A 15,134-nucleotide genomic window follows, 5' to 3' on the forward strand; every position below is an offset into this window, starting at 1 on the left:
TGAAGATTCACACAGACTCAAAACTTTCTCTCTCCACAGATGCTGCAAGACCTGCTGAGTATTTCCAGCATTTTCTGTTGTTATTTGTGGACCTCTAATGGTTAATTAAATATGAAAATAATGCACACAAATCAGCAATAATGCCATCTTTAACAAAGCTAGCAACAATAAACGCTGACTGATCTATCTAACTATTTCAGTATTGTTTGGACCTTTTCTCAGTTGGAGGTTTGAGTGGCTCTGATGAAGCGAGGGTTAAGAATTTAATAAACTTGTGCAAAGTCAGCACAGATGAACGGAGGGTAAATGTTGCTAATTCTCTCTCCTCCCCAGTGACTAACGTCTGGAGGGTTAATAATGATTGTATCAGCTCATTTCGTCAGATTCCCAAAGCAGGGATTGGCTGGGATATGGCCACAAGCTGAAGAACAGGGAGATAAGTTTCCAGAGGGAGCTGGGCTGGCACCGAGACTGATCCTCAAACTGCCACTGACTTCACTCCAGTCACAGCTCAGAAAGACTTTCTCTCACTTTTTAACTGGACTCCCGTCATCTCCACATCTTCTGAAAGTGCTGAGGTAATGACAGAGATATTTCAATCACTTTCAATGTTCTGTTTGTTGGAGAACAAACTCAGAGTCAAATGACTGAAATGTTTATGTAACAGTTTGCAAGATGTACATTGGTGTTCTATCTTTAATAAAACACTGAGAGGATCACTAATCTTTTCTAACAGGTGAACAGAATTGATTTTAAATGGGGCGCCTGTATTGGAGCTGATCTGAAGTAATTTTTTTAAGTGTTTGCATTGGGAAGTGGCTGCCTGTGTCTAAGAGATTGCCTCAGGAAAGGGATTTCGCTGATTGTAATGGAATCTTTTTCATGTTCAAACTCTCACATTCAATATATTCCAATTGATTTGATGCCATTCAGCAGAATAACTGATTTCTCAACCTTTAGGGTTTGTTTAATTTGTGCATCTTTTCATTGGCTTTCAGAGCCTGAGAGGAAGTGTTGGGAAGTTTGAAATCAGCCTGGGAAGTTGGTGGAAAACATAGGCAGTAATTGTCAGTGAGCTGCCTCACGGGTTTCTGAACGGATTGCTTGCCTGTCTCAGTGCTGACAGGTGACAGCTCTCTACACCCCTCACCCACCCCATTAGAGACTCCTTTCACCATCTCATCTCCGCAGTGGCTGTGCTTCAAATCCCCTGGTTTACCTGTTGGGTTCTGAACAATGAAAGTTCATTCAAAGAGGATGCTTTCAAGCAGATCTGTGAGAAGGCGAGGGAGAGAAACAGAGAGATTTAGAGTGGGAATTCAAGAGCTTAGGACTCAGGCATCTGATGACATGGTTGCTCGTGGCAGAGTGATTAGAATGAGGCTTGAATTAGGGGAATGCAGAGATCGTGAACAGTGGGGTGCTGGAATATCTGAGAGACAGGGAGGGGAGAGACCCTGAACGGATTAATAAAATATCCAACTATTGCTTAACCAAAGTCAATGTAGGTCATAGAGTCCTACAGTGCAGAAGGAGGCCGTTCGGCCCATCGAGCCTGCATCAACAACAATCCCACCCAGGCCATATCCCCCTAACCACACGTATTTACCCTAGTAATCCCACTAAGGGGCAATTTAGCATGGTCAAACCACCTAAACTACACATCTTGGAGTGTGGGAGGAAACCTGAGCACCCAGAGGAAACCCATGCAGACACGGGGAAAACGTGCAGACTCCGTACAGTGACCCAAGGCCGGAATTGAACCTGGATCCCTGGCACTGTGAGGCAGCAGTGCGAACCACTGTGCCACCTATAGGTCAATAAGCATGAAGCTGAAGTGTGAATAAGACTTATTATGAGTAAGAACAGGAGCGGCAGAGTCTTGGATATGTCCATGTTTATGGAGAGTAGAGTGTGCGAGGTCAGTCACGAGTGTGTTGGAACGGTTAAATGCAGAGGTTAACACAAGTATGGATGAGATTTGGAGTAGAAGCTGAGCTGTGGCAGGGAAGGAATCCAGTGATGTTGGAGCTGGAAACATACAGTCAGATGGTGCAGAGGTGTATGCCGGGATTTTATGACCTCACTCAGGCGAGGCTCGTAAAATCCCGCCCGAGGCCAATGGAGAATTCCGTTCTGCGAGCCACGCCCACCCCGAATCCGGGGGTAAAATTCCGGCAGTGGTCAGAACATCTTGGGGTTGAATCTGACACCAAGTTTGTGAAGAGTCTGGTTAAGCATCAGAGAGTTGCCAGAGAGTGTGGAAAGTGATTGCTTTTGGATGAGGGGTATTGATGAGTTAAACATGTTAAAATATGATGAAAGGTTAAACAGGTTGGGACTCTACCCATTGGAGTTTAGAAGAATGAGAGGGGATCTCATTGAATCATAGAGGATTCTTAAGGGACTTGACAGGGTAAATACTGAGAGGATGTTTCCCCTCATGGGAGAGTCTAGGACCAGAGGGCAGAGTCTCAGAATAAAGGGGCGACAATTTAAGACGGAGATGAGGAGGAATTTCTTCTCTCAGAGGGTTGTGAGTCTTTGGAACTCCTTGCCACAGAGAGCTGTGGGGGCAGAGTCCGTGTGTAGATTTAAGGCTCAGATAGATTTTTGATCTGTAAGGGAATCAAGGGTTACAGGGAAAGGGCAGAAAAGTGGACATGAGGAATGTCGGATCAGCCATTGAATGGAGGAGGCCAAATGGCCTACTCCTGTTCCTGTTTCTTATGGTTTTATTTAAGTTCCATAGACTAGGCCTGTATTTCCCGAGTACAGATTTGGGGTGGTCTAATCAAGGTTTTTAAGATGATTGAAGTATATGATAGGGCAGATAGAGAGAAACTACCTCCTCCGGTGGGGAGAGTCCAGAGCAAGGGGGCAGAACCTTAAAATTTGAACCAGGCCATTTCGGGATGATGTCAGAAAACACTCCCCCACACAAAGAGAGGCTATACTCGATCTGGCACTGGCTAATGAGCCTGGACAGGTGTCGGATCTCTCAGTGGGGGAGCATCTTGGGGATAGTGATCATAACTCTATCTCCTTTACGCTAGCATTGGAAAGGGATAGGATCAGGCAAGCTAGGAAAGTGTTTATCTGGAGTAAGAGGAAATATGAAGCCATCAGGCAGGAGATTAGAGGCGTAAATTGGAAAGAGGTATTCTCGAGGAAAAGTACTGAAGTAAGGTGGCAGATTTTCAAGGAATGTTTGTCTGGAGTTCTGCATGACAATGTTCCGATGAGACAGGGAGGTTTTGGTAGGTTACGGGAACCGTGGTGCACGAAAGCTGCGCTGAACCTAGTGAGAAAGAAAAGGAAAGCGTACAAAAGGTTCAGAGAGCTAGGCGATGATAGGGATCTAGATGAGTTTACGGCTTGTAGGAAGGGACTTAAGAAAGAAATTAGGAGAGTCTGAAGGGGTCACGAGAAGGCCTTGGCAGGTAAGATTAATAAGAACATAAGAAATAGGAGCAGGAGTAGGCCATCTGGCCCCTCGAGCCTGCCCCGCCATTCAATAAGATCATGGCTGATCTGAAGTGAATCAGTTCCACTTACCCGCCTGCTCCCCATAACCCTTAATTCCCCTAAGGCGTTCTATAAATATGTGAAGAGTAAAAGAATGAGATGTGAAGGAATAGGACCTATAAAATGTGAAGGTGAGAAAGTCTGTACAGAACCAGAAGAAATAGCAGAGGTGCTTAATGAATATTTTACCTCGGTATTCACGGTGGAAAAAGACCTGGGTGGTTGTACTACAGGATTGAGGCGGACTGAAAAGATTGAGTATGTGGACGTTAAGAAAGAGGATGTGTTGGAAATTTTGAATAGCATCAAGATAGATAAGTCGCCGGGACCGGATGGGATGTACCCCAGGTTACTGTGGGAGGCGAGGGAAGAGATTGCAGAGCCTCTGGCGATGATCTTTGCCTCGCCGATGGAGACGGGAGAGGTTCCGGAGGATTGGAGGATTGCGGATGTGGTTCCTATATTCAAGAAAGGGAATAGGGATAGCCCAGGAAATTACTGACCGGTGAGTCTAACCTCAGTGGTTGGTAAGTTGATGGAGAAGATCCTGAGGGACAGGATTTATGAACATATAAGGGGCGGCACGGTAGCACAGTGGTTAGCACTGCTGCTTCACAGCTCCAGGGACCTGGGTTCGATTCCCGGCTTGGGTCGCTGTCTGTGTGGAGTTTGCACATTCTCTTCGTGTCTGCGTGGGTTTCCTCCGGGTGCTCCGGTTTCCTCCCACAGTCTAAAGATGTGCAGGTTAGGTTGATTGGCCATGCTAAAATTGCCCTTGGTGTCCTGGGATGCGTGGGTTAGAGGGATTAGTGGGTAAATATGTAGGGATATGGGGGTAGGGCCTGGGTGGGATTGTGGTCGGTGCAGATTCGATGGGCCGAATGGCCTTTCTCTGTGCTGTAGGGTTTCTAAGATTCTAAGATTCTAAGAACATTTAGAGGAGTTTAGTATGCTCAAAAGTAGTCAGCACGGCTTTGTCAAAGGCAAATCATGCCTTACCAGCCTGGTGGAGTTCTTTGAAAATGTGACTAAACACATTGACGAAGGAAAAGCGGTAGATGTGGTTTACATGGACTTCAGCAAGGCATTCAATAAGGTCCCCCATGCAAGACTTCTCGAGAAAGTGAGAGGGCATGGGATCCAAGGGGCTGTTGCCTTGTGGATCCAGAACTGGCTTGCCTGCAGAAGGCAGAGAGTGGTTGTAGATAGGTCTTTTTCTGAATGGAGCTCGGTCACCAGTGGTGTGCCCCAGGGATCTGTTCTGGGACCCTTGCTGTTTGTCATTTTCATAAATGACCTGGATGAGGAAGTGGAGGGATGGTTTGGTAAGTTTGCCGACGACACGAAGGTTGGTGGTGTTGTGGATAGGTTGGAGGGATGTCAGAAGCTGCAGCATGACATAGATAGGATGCAAGACTGGGCGGAGAAGTGGCAGATGGACTTCAACCCGGAAAAATGTGTAGTGGTCCATTTTGGCAGGTCAAATGGGATGAAGGAGTATAATATCAAGGGTAAGACTCTTAGCAGTGTAGAGGATCAGAAGGACCTTGGGATCCGGGTCCATAGGACTCTTAAATCGGCCTCACAGGTAGAGGAGGTGGTTAAGAAGGCGTATGGTGTGCTGGCCTTCATCAATCGAGGGATTGAGTTTAGGAGTCGGGAGATAATGATGCAGCTTTATAAGACCCTCGTCAGACCCCACTTGGAGTACTGTGCTCAGTTCTGGTCGCCTCATTACAGGAGGGATGTGGAAGTGATTGAAAGGATGCAGAGAAGATTTACAAGGATGTTGCCTGGATTGGTTGGCATGCCTTATGAGGATAGACTGAGGGAGCTCGGTCTTTTCTCCTTGGAGAGACGAAGGATGAGAGGTGACCTGATAGAGGTGAACAAGGTGTTGAGAGGTATAGATCGGGTGGATTCTCGGAGGCTTTTTCCCAGGGCTGAAATGGCTGCTACGAGAGGACACAGGTTTAAGGTGCTGGGGAGGAGGTAGAGAGGAGATGTCAGGGGTAAGTTTTTCACTCAGAGGGTGATGGGTGAGTGGAATCGGCTGCCGTCAGTGGTGGTGAAGGCAAACTCGATAGGGTCTTTTAAGAGACTTCTGGATGAGTACATGGGACTTAATTGGATTGAGGATTATAGGTAAGCCTATATATAAGCCTAGGTAGGTAGGGACATGACCAGCGCAACTTGTGGGCCGAAGGGCCTGTTTGTGCTGTATTGTTTCTATGTTCTATGTTCTACAAAGGGGAGAGAAAATCCATCAGTGAATCCTTATTGACAAGAATCAAACTTCCTTTTGGGAAAGGGATTGGATAAATGCTAAAAGCCAATTTAGGATTGAGGAAAAAAATCGAGAATCTTTTTCAGTTTGAGATTGTGACCAATACCCCTGCATTTGAAAGTCAAATTGGGACCATAGTAACCAGACTAACTCCGTGATCCAGAGCACGGCTCACTTTCACCTGCACACTCTTTATATCTTGGAAATTGGGACAGTTGGGGAGGCGATGGCCTAGTGGTATTATCACTAGACTTAATCCAGAAACTCAGCTAGCGTTCTGGGGACCTGGGTTCAAATCCCACTACGGCAGACGGTAGAATTTGAATTCAATTAAAATATCATAGAATTCCTACAGTGCAGAAGGAAGCCATTCGGCCCATCGAGTCTGCACCAACCACAATCCCACCCAGGCCCTATCCCCATAACCCCATGCATTTACCCTGCTAGTCCTCCTGACACTAAGGGGCAGGTTAGCATGGCCAATCCACCTAACCAGCACATCTTTGGAGTGTGGGAGGAAACCCACGCAGACGTGGGGAGAACGTACAAACTCCACACAGACAGTGACCCAAGCCGGGAATTGAACCCGGGTCCCTGGCGCTTCAGGCAGTAGTGCTAACCACTGTGCCACCATGCCACCCTATCTGGAATTAAGAATCTACTGATGACCATGAAACCATTGCCAATTGTTGGAAAAACCCATCTGGTTCACTAATGTCCTTTAGGGAAGGAAATCTGCCATCCTCACCTGGTCTGCCCTACATGTGACTCCAGATCCACAGCAATGTGATTATTTTCAACTGGCCTTGGACAACTAGGGATGGGCAATAAATGCTCGCCAGCCAGCGATGCCCATGTTCCATGAATGAATATATAAATAGGTAGTATGATGATGTCAAAATTCTACAGTCCCTGATTCCAACTCTGTCTCAGTCCATCTCAGAAATCATTCCCTATGTCTTTGCCACCTTCAACTTGCTGAATCTGATATTCACACTCCCGTCCTGCATCCTACCTAAATCTGGGTTGATCCAAAACTCTCCTGCCCAAAGCCTAACCCCACCATCAACTGATCATCCTTACCGATCCCTCTGCTCGCTGACCTACACGGGCTCCCAGTCTTGCCCATCACAAGTTTAGAATTCCCATGTTCAAACTGTCCATGTCCATACCCATCCCAATCTTTGTAACCTCCTCCACCCCCATGAAATCCCTGCACTCCTCAATTCAGGCCCCAAATCCAATTCCCTTCATCCAACCATTGGTGACCCTTTTCAGCTGCCTGGACATTAAGCTCTGACATTTCCTAACTAAATCTCTCCAACTCCTCTTAGTCTGTTTAAAACCTATCTCTCTGGCCAAGCTTTTGGTCACCTGGGGCTTAACATCTCCTGAAGTGGTTCAGTGTCAAATTTTGTTTACTGAATCTCTGTGAAGCATCTTGGGAAGAGAAAGGTGCTAGTTAAATGTAATTTGTTGTTGTTGAGCTGCCCTGCCCAACCTGGAGATTGCCACCACGAGGTGTGGAGTGGAGGGATGTAGCGTGATGATGGAGCAATGTCTGAAAGGAACTTGTTGTTCACAGGCTGATCCAAGAGTAGAACTCGAGGGTGTGGATGTACTCACATAATGACGGTGCAGTACCAGACAGGAGTTGTTGCAATCTCCCCGTGACATGACCTGAAGGTGGAACGAGCTGTTAACCGTGTAGACAAACTGCAAAACAAATTGCTCCATTTTCCATCCACCAGTTTCACATGACAACAGAAAATCTGAATTATAGAAGCATGCAGAACTGAAGGAGGCCATTCAACCCATCATATGTGTGTTTGCGCTTTGAAAGAGCCGTTGTGTTTAGTCCCAGGTGTCTGCTTTAGGTCCCGTTAAGTTCCTCAGTCTCAAATACTTCTCCAACTTTCCCTTTAGATTTCATTCTGGATTCAGCCTCTCAGGCCCAGAGTTCCAGCAATTCCCTGGAGAGATTGTTGTTGTGGGGAAATATTTGAAGGTATTTGTATTTAATTTTAAGTTGGATGTAAATATCTCAGAACGTTGCGATCCCACTTTTCTGGGGAAATGAACGCTTCCTACAGCTGAACCCCTCATCGTGCCTTTGTCACCTCCAGCCCTGATTATTTCAATGTCCAGTTTTCTGGTCTCCATCCTTACTGAACACATCCTAAACCCCTATCGGTATGCTGCCCCAATTATACATAACCCCAGCTCCTGCATTGTCTCCCATTCTACAACAACAATTACAATTCTCATCCCCCAGTATAAAAATCCGCAGAGCCTCACCCTGTAACCTCTTCCATCCTGACACTCATACATTCCCTTACTCAAAATTGCTCCTGAAGCCCCACCAGTCTCCATAAGACATAGGAGCAGAATTAGGCCACTCGGCCCATCGAGTTTACTCTGTCATTCAATCATGGCTGATATTTTTCTCATCCCCATTCTCCTACCTTTTCCCCACAACCCCTGATCCCCTTATTAATCAAGAACCTATCTATCTCTGTCTTAAAGACACTCAATGACTCTTCAGCTTCCTCTCTTCCTTTAAGGTCCTCAACCTCTTTGACCAATATTTTGGTCACCATCCTTTCTCCATTCCTCCCACCTCTGCCCATCCCCCCACACAATTCCCCCTTTCCCCCAGCTTCTCCCCTCTCAACATTACCCCTCTCTTAGGATAGGTATCTTCAGATCATTTCTTCTTCAGATCATTTCTTCTTGTGATGATGCTTCCGTTGGATGCCTTGCGACAATTTCCCCCTCATCAAAGATGAACAGAATGAGTAACAGTTGAGCAAGGTGTGTACAAACACGCTGAGATGCTGACAAGAGGGAAGGTGACTATTTGAAGCTTTTGGCCGGGTGATTTCACACTCTGCTCTCTAATGAAGGAAGTCTTGTATTGCAGATCAGAAACCCCGCATAAAGATGAAAACTGTCATTGTCATCACGTGTCTGGTGGCCGTAGTGTTTACCAGCCCGGTAAGTAGGACCTTTTCCAAATAGGAAGCTACTTGCTAATTAAATGAAACCAGAAATAATTTGTTAACTTCTTTGAATGTCTAATTGTCCCAATTAATCAGAGTCCAGCTATTACCCTTAAAGGAGAGTGTAAGAAGCTGGTAGCTATGATGTGGAGATGCTGGCGTTGGACTGGGGTGGGCACATTAAGAAGTCTCACAACACCAGGTTAAAGTCCAACAGGTTTATTTGGAATCACGAGCTTTCGGAGCGTTGCCCCTCCATCAGGTGAGTGAGCAGCACTCCGAAAACTTGTGATTCCAAATAAACCTGTTGGACTTTAACCCGGTGTTGTGAGACTTCTTACTGTGAAGCTGATGACATTGTCTGACTAGACTCACTGCACATGAGGATGAAGAATGTGTTGAATTGTGAGGTTTATTGCTTTAAGCACAGACCTGTACATTCCAGCACAGTGCCTGGGAACACGGGGGGATTGACAGACCCGTGTACAGGGAAGAGTGGTCACTGACACAGACTCAGGGTTATAGCCGATAGAAAGTAGAGCGGGGAGAGGCTGTAGGGACTCGTGGATGAAGATATGAAGAGAAAGGTGAGTGAAGATCAGCAAACCTCGATCACACTCACCCAACCTCAGGGCACAGAGAATATTTTCAGCCAATAACAGGAAGAGTTCTGGGTGATTTTCCCCAAAACATCGGGAAATTAACCCCAAAAACATTCGTCATTTCTCTCCCTCATCCCTGAGATTCTCCTCGAGACACTAAAGACAACAGTGGCTGGAAACTGAAAATGAGAGTAAGTTACTCTGTCCCAGTGATCATCCGGAAAATTCCTTTGTATCATTCACAATGTCTTCCATCTAATGTTTCAGATCCGTAAAGTCAGAGATTTGTCCAGCAGTACAGAGGTAAGTTGCCTTTTCCATTATTTTTTTTAAATGGTTCCTTTAACCCGTTTAATTTTGAATAAAATGCTTTTCAGTGAATGTAGAAAGGAGTATAAACAGGTGCAGGTGTTTTGCAGAGACGCTGAGAGGGGGCTGAGACAAACAACTGGCTATTCCGAGCACTCGCCCACCGCTCAGTTAGAGAGCTGGCTAAACAAGGGAGTGTAAGCTGAGGCAAGTGTTGGAGGGTAGGAGGTTTGGGGAGGGATTGGCAAGCCTGGAATTGTGGCCGCTGAAGGTACAGCTGCCAAAGAGAGGAGAGGATGTACCAGAAGACATTGTCAGAGAGAATGATGGAAGTGAGCGTGGTTTACAGGCTAAAGGATTTAAAAAATAGGATGAGAATTTTAAATTGAATGTTGGTGGTTGGGAGCAGAAGCCAATGTGAGTCAGTGAGAATGGTGGGGGGCTGAGGGGGATATAGTTTGCAGGGTTCTGGATGAACTGGAATTGAGTGAAGGATGACAGGTTGCTCTGGCAACTCCACTGGAATGGCTGAGTTGGAGGGGCCAAAGCTGATGGAGACTTCGAGGGGATCAGAGTTATTGCCTTATCTGAACCCCAAAATGTGAAAAGGGAGGAGGAGGAGTCCACATAGACTGGGAAAGCATGGGACTTCACCCATTGTAAGAGTGCACAGGAAAACGCTGTATAGAGCGGACCCTGGAGTATCTCAGACTTGATATCGTCTTTGAGTTTAGAAGAATGAGAGATGATCTTTCTGAAACATGTAAGATCCTGAAGGGATTTGATAGGGTGGATACTCAGAGAATCTTTCCTCTTGTGTGGTAGGTTGGGACCAGGGGACACAGATTAAGAAGAAATCTCTCCTTTAAGATTAAAAAGATTTTCTCTTCCCCAATGGAGGCAAACTCATTGAATTTCTTCAAGGCAGAGTTAGAGAGATTGATGAGAGACAGAAGAGTAAAGGATTATGGGGAGGGCCGGACAGGAATGTGGAATTAAGACCACTACCAGGTCAGACATGAGATTATCGAATGGAGGAGCAAGCTTGAAGGGCCGAATGGCCTCTACTGCTGCCATTTCCGTAGATCCATGTCCCTGTGTTGACTGGTTATATCAGAGTTACAGGATCAGTCTGTTGGAGCTGGACAGGGAAGTGAACTCTCGGCCATTTGACTGTTCTTCACCTAGGTCTCCATGTCAACTGGCATAGGCGGCTATTGTCTTATCCACTTTCTGATCAGGTGGAAAGTCTCATATCAGGTGTTCTGGTTAAAGTGGTCCCTAAAGTTGTCCATCTGCTTCCTTTTACTGCCAGTCTCTCACATTCCTTTCATTCATCCTCCCAGTGGTGACTGGGCATCTCTAACTCTTCTGCATTTATAGCTTGTCCAAAGAACTCCATTTGTCTTCCTTTTGATATGAGTGAAGTGTTCTTCCAGTCTTGTTCAAAATCCCTTCATTAGATCTTTTCTCCATTTAGCTTACCCTCAGTATGCTTCTTAGTCAGATAAATGTTCATCTCATAAGAGTCCCAGGACCAGGGGTTTTAAGAATGTTAATGTAGAAGTTATTCCGATGACAGGTATAAGGTTGTACACACATTTAATATAATGGCTGGAGCTTGTTGACACAGTTAACGATGTGGTAACGATACGGGTTTCTATTAATCTGCAAATCAGATCAGATTTCAGGGGATGAAGGGGTACGCTGTGATTTGTGGACTGATTCATATCACTTTGTTTCACACTGACATCATTTCTCCGTTAATTCTCTTGCTGTTTTGTGGGTAGGAAGGGAGAAGGGGTCATGAAAAGGGAGTACAGGGAATTAGGGAGACAGCTGAGAAAGAGGAAAGCAAAGGTAGTAATCTCAGGATTACTGCCTGTGCCACGGGAAGGTGAGGGCAGGAATGGAGTGAGGTGGAGGATGAATGTGTGGCTGAGGGACTGGTGCAGGGGGCAGGGATTCAGGTTCCTGGACCATTGGGACCTCTTTAGGGGCAGGGGTGATCTGTATACAAAAAACGGGTGGAACTTGAATCACACGGGGACCAATATCCTGGCCGGTAGGTTGGCTAAGGCTACTGGGGAGAATTTAAACTAGATAGGTTGGGGGGAGGGGAGCTAGAAGAGTTGACTAGGATCAAGGAACTAATTGATGGGGGGGGAGGATGCAGGGGTAAGGGGAATTACAAAATTAATGGTAGAGGAGAGGGTGCAAGTGAATGAAGGCGGTAATTTAGATAAGGGAGTAGAGGGAGAGGGTGTTCGCGACTCATCAAAGCGGGTTCAGATAAAAGCTGGAATAAGGACACTTTGCCTGAATGCACGAAGCATTCGGAACAAGGTGAATGAGTTGATGGTGCAAATCAGCACAAGTGGGTACGATCTAGTGGCCATTACAGAAACGTGGCTCTGATCTTCAGGTCGTCGTTGGCCTCTGGTATAGTACCAGAAGATTGGAGGTTAGCGAATGTTGTCCCATTGTTTAAGAAGGGGAACAGAGACTTCCCCGGGAATTATAGACCGGTGAGTCTCACTTCTGTTGTCGGCAAGATGTTGGAAAAAATTATAAGGGATAGGATTTATAGTTATTTGGAGAGTAATGAATTGATAGGTGATAGTCAGCATGGTTTTGTGGCAGGTAGGTCGTGCCTTACTAACCTTATTGAGTTTTTTGAGAAAGTGACCAAGGAGGTGGATGGGGGCAAGGCAGTGGACGTGGTATATATGGATTTTAGTAAGGCGTTTGATAAGGTTCACCATGGTAGGCTTCTGCAGAAAATGCAGATGTATGGGATTGGGGGTGATCTAGGAAATTGGATCAGGAATTGGCTAGCGGATAGGAAACAGAGGGTGGTGGTTGATAGTAAATATTCATCATGGAGTGCGGTTACAAGTGGTGTACCTCAGGGATCTGTTTTGGGGCCACTGCTGTTTGTAATATTTATTAATGATCTGGATGAGGGTATAGTTGGGTGGATTAGCAAATTTGCTGATGACACCAAAGTCGGTGGTGTGGTAGACAGTGAGGAAGGGTGTCGTAGTTTGCAGGAAGACTTAGACAGGTTGCAAAGTTGGGCCGAGAGGTGGCGGATGGAGTTTAATGCGGAGAAGTGTGAGGTAATTCACTTTGGTAGGAATAACAGATGTGTTGAGTATAGGGCTAACGGGAGGACTTTGAATAGTGTGGAGGAGCAGAGGGATCTAGGTGTATGTGTGCATAGATCCCTGAAAGTTGGGAATCAAGTAGATAAGGTTGTTAAAAAGGCATATGGTGTCTTGGCGTTTATTGGTAGGGGGATTGAATTTAGGAGTCGTAGCGTTATGTTGCAACTGTACACAACTCTGGTGCGGCCGCACTTGGAGTACTGTGTGCAGTTCTGGTCCCCACATTACAGGAAGGATGTGGAGGCTTTGGAGAGGGTGCAGAGGAGGTTTACCAGGATGTTGCCTGGTATGGAGGGGAGATCCTATGAGGAGAGGCTGAGGGATTTGGGATTGTTTTCGCTGGAAAGGCGGCGGCTAAGAGGGGATCTTATTGAAACATATAAGATGATTAGAGGTTTAGATAGGGTGGATAGTGATAGCCTTTTTCCTCTGATGGAGAAATCCAGCACGAGGGGGCATGGCTTTAAATTGAGGGGGGGTAGTTATAGAACCGATGTCAGGGGTAGGTTCTTTACCCAGAGGGTGGTGAGGGATTGGAATGCCCTGCCAGCATCAGTAGTAAATGCGCCTAGTTTGGGGGCGTTTAAGAGATCCGTAGATAGGTTCATGGACGAAAAGAAATTGGTTTAGGTTGGAGGGTCACAGTTTTTTTTTTAACTGGTCGGTGCAACATCGTGGGCCGAAGGGCCTGTTCTGCGCTGTAATGTTCTATGTTCTATGAAAGGTGACCAGGACTGGGAGATGAATATCCAGGGGTATCAGGCGTTTAGGAAGAATAGACAGGAAGGAAAAGGTGGTGGGGTCGCGCTATTAATAAGAGATAATATCAGGGTAGTACTGAGGGATGACATAGGCTCTGAGGAACAAAACGTGGAATCATTATGGGTAGAGATGAGGAATAGTAGAGGGAGAAAGACACTAGTAGGTGTGGTATATAGGCCCCCAAATAATAATGATGAGGTAGGGAGGGCTATAAACAAGCAGATAAGGGATGCGTGTAAAAACGGAACGGCAATAATCATGGGGGACTTCAACATGCACATTGACTGGCAGACTCAAGTCGGTAAGGGTGGAATGGAGGAAGATTTCTTAGAATGCTGTCGGGATAGTTTCCTTGAACAGCATGTTACGGAACCGACGAGGGAACGAGCTATTTTGGATCTGGTATTGTGTAACGAGGTAGGTAGAATTAAGGATCTTATTGTGAAGGACCCTCTTGGGTCTAGTGACCACAATATGGTCGAATTTCTGATTCAGATGGAAGAGGAGAAAGTTTGGTCTCAAACCAGTGTCCTCTGTTTGAACAGAGGGAAATATGATAGGATGAGGGATGAATTGGCTAAGGTAGACTGGGAGAGCAGGCTGGCAGGTAGGATAGCTGAGGAACAGTGGAGGATTTTTAAGGAGATCCTTTTCAGTTCTCAGCAAAAATATATTCCAGCAAAAAACAAGGATTGTAAGAAAAGGGAGAACCAGCCGTGGATAACGAAGGAAATAAAGGAGAGTATTAAAATAAAAACAGCTGCGTACAGAGTGGCCAAAAATAGTGGAGAAACAAGTGATTGGGAAAAATTTAAGAAACAACAAAGAGAGACTAAGAAAGCGATAAAGAAAGGAAGGATAGACTATGAAGCTAGGCTAGCAATTAATATAAAAAATGATAGTAAAAGTTTTTATAAATATATAAAAAGGAATAGAGTGGCTAGAGTGAATGTTGGACCCTTGGAGGACGAGAGGGGGGAGATAATAGTGGGAAATGAGGATATGGCTGAGTCTTTAAATAAGTTTTTTGTGTCGGTCTTCACGGTGGAGGACACAAATAGTTTGCCAAATATTAACGATAGAGGGTTGGCAGCAGGAGAAATACTTAATACAATTTAATGTTACCAGAGAGGCAGTGCTGGGTAGACTAATGGGACTGAAGGTGGACAAGTCCCCGGGTCCGGATGGAATGCATCCCAGGGTATTGAAAGAAATGTCAGAGGTAATAGTGGATGCGTTAGTGATTATTTATCAAAACTCGTTGCATTCTGGGGTAGTGCCGGTTGATTGGAAAACGGCTAATGTTACGCCGCTGTTTAAAAAAGGAAGGAGACAAAAGGCGGGTAACTATAGGCCGGTCAGCTTAACGTCTGTAGTAGGGAAAATGCTGGAATCCATTATTAAAGAGGAGATAGCAGGGCATCTGGATAGAAATGGTTCGATCAATCAGACGCAGCATGGATTCATGAGGGGA

General features: G+C 45.8%; 1 protein-coding gene across 2 annotated transcripts in view; it reads left to right on the top strand.

Moving 5' to 3' along the window:
• Positions 1-446: 446 nt before the first annotated feature.
• The window catches only part of LOC144486179 (uncharacterized), a 29,945-nt gene continuing 15,257 nt past the window's right edge, over positions 447-15,134 (top strand). The window contains exons 1-4 of one of the 2 annotated variants that reach the window (XM_078204339.1): positions 453-578; positions 7,742-7,823; positions 8,739-8,812; positions 9,687-9,722. In XM_078204339.1, the coding sequence (XP_078060465.1) occupies positions 8,759-8,812; positions 9,687-9,722 (90 nt within the window). In that variant the 5' untranslated portion in view covers positions 453-578; positions 7,742-7,823; positions 8,739-8,758. Of the gene's footprint in view, positions 579-7,741; positions 7,824-8,738; positions 8,813-9,686; positions 9,723-15,134 lie in introns of both variants that reach the window. The other variant, XM_078204292.1, reaches the window with a different exon arrangement.

This window comes from Mustelus asterias, chromosome 1, assembly GCF_964213995.1.
Source record: "Mustelus asterias chromosome 1, sMusAst1.hap1.1, whole genome shotgun sequence".
NCBI classification, from domain to species: Eukaryota; Metazoa; Chordata; class Chondrichthyes; order Carcharhiniformes; family Triakidae; genus Mustelus; species Mustelus asterias.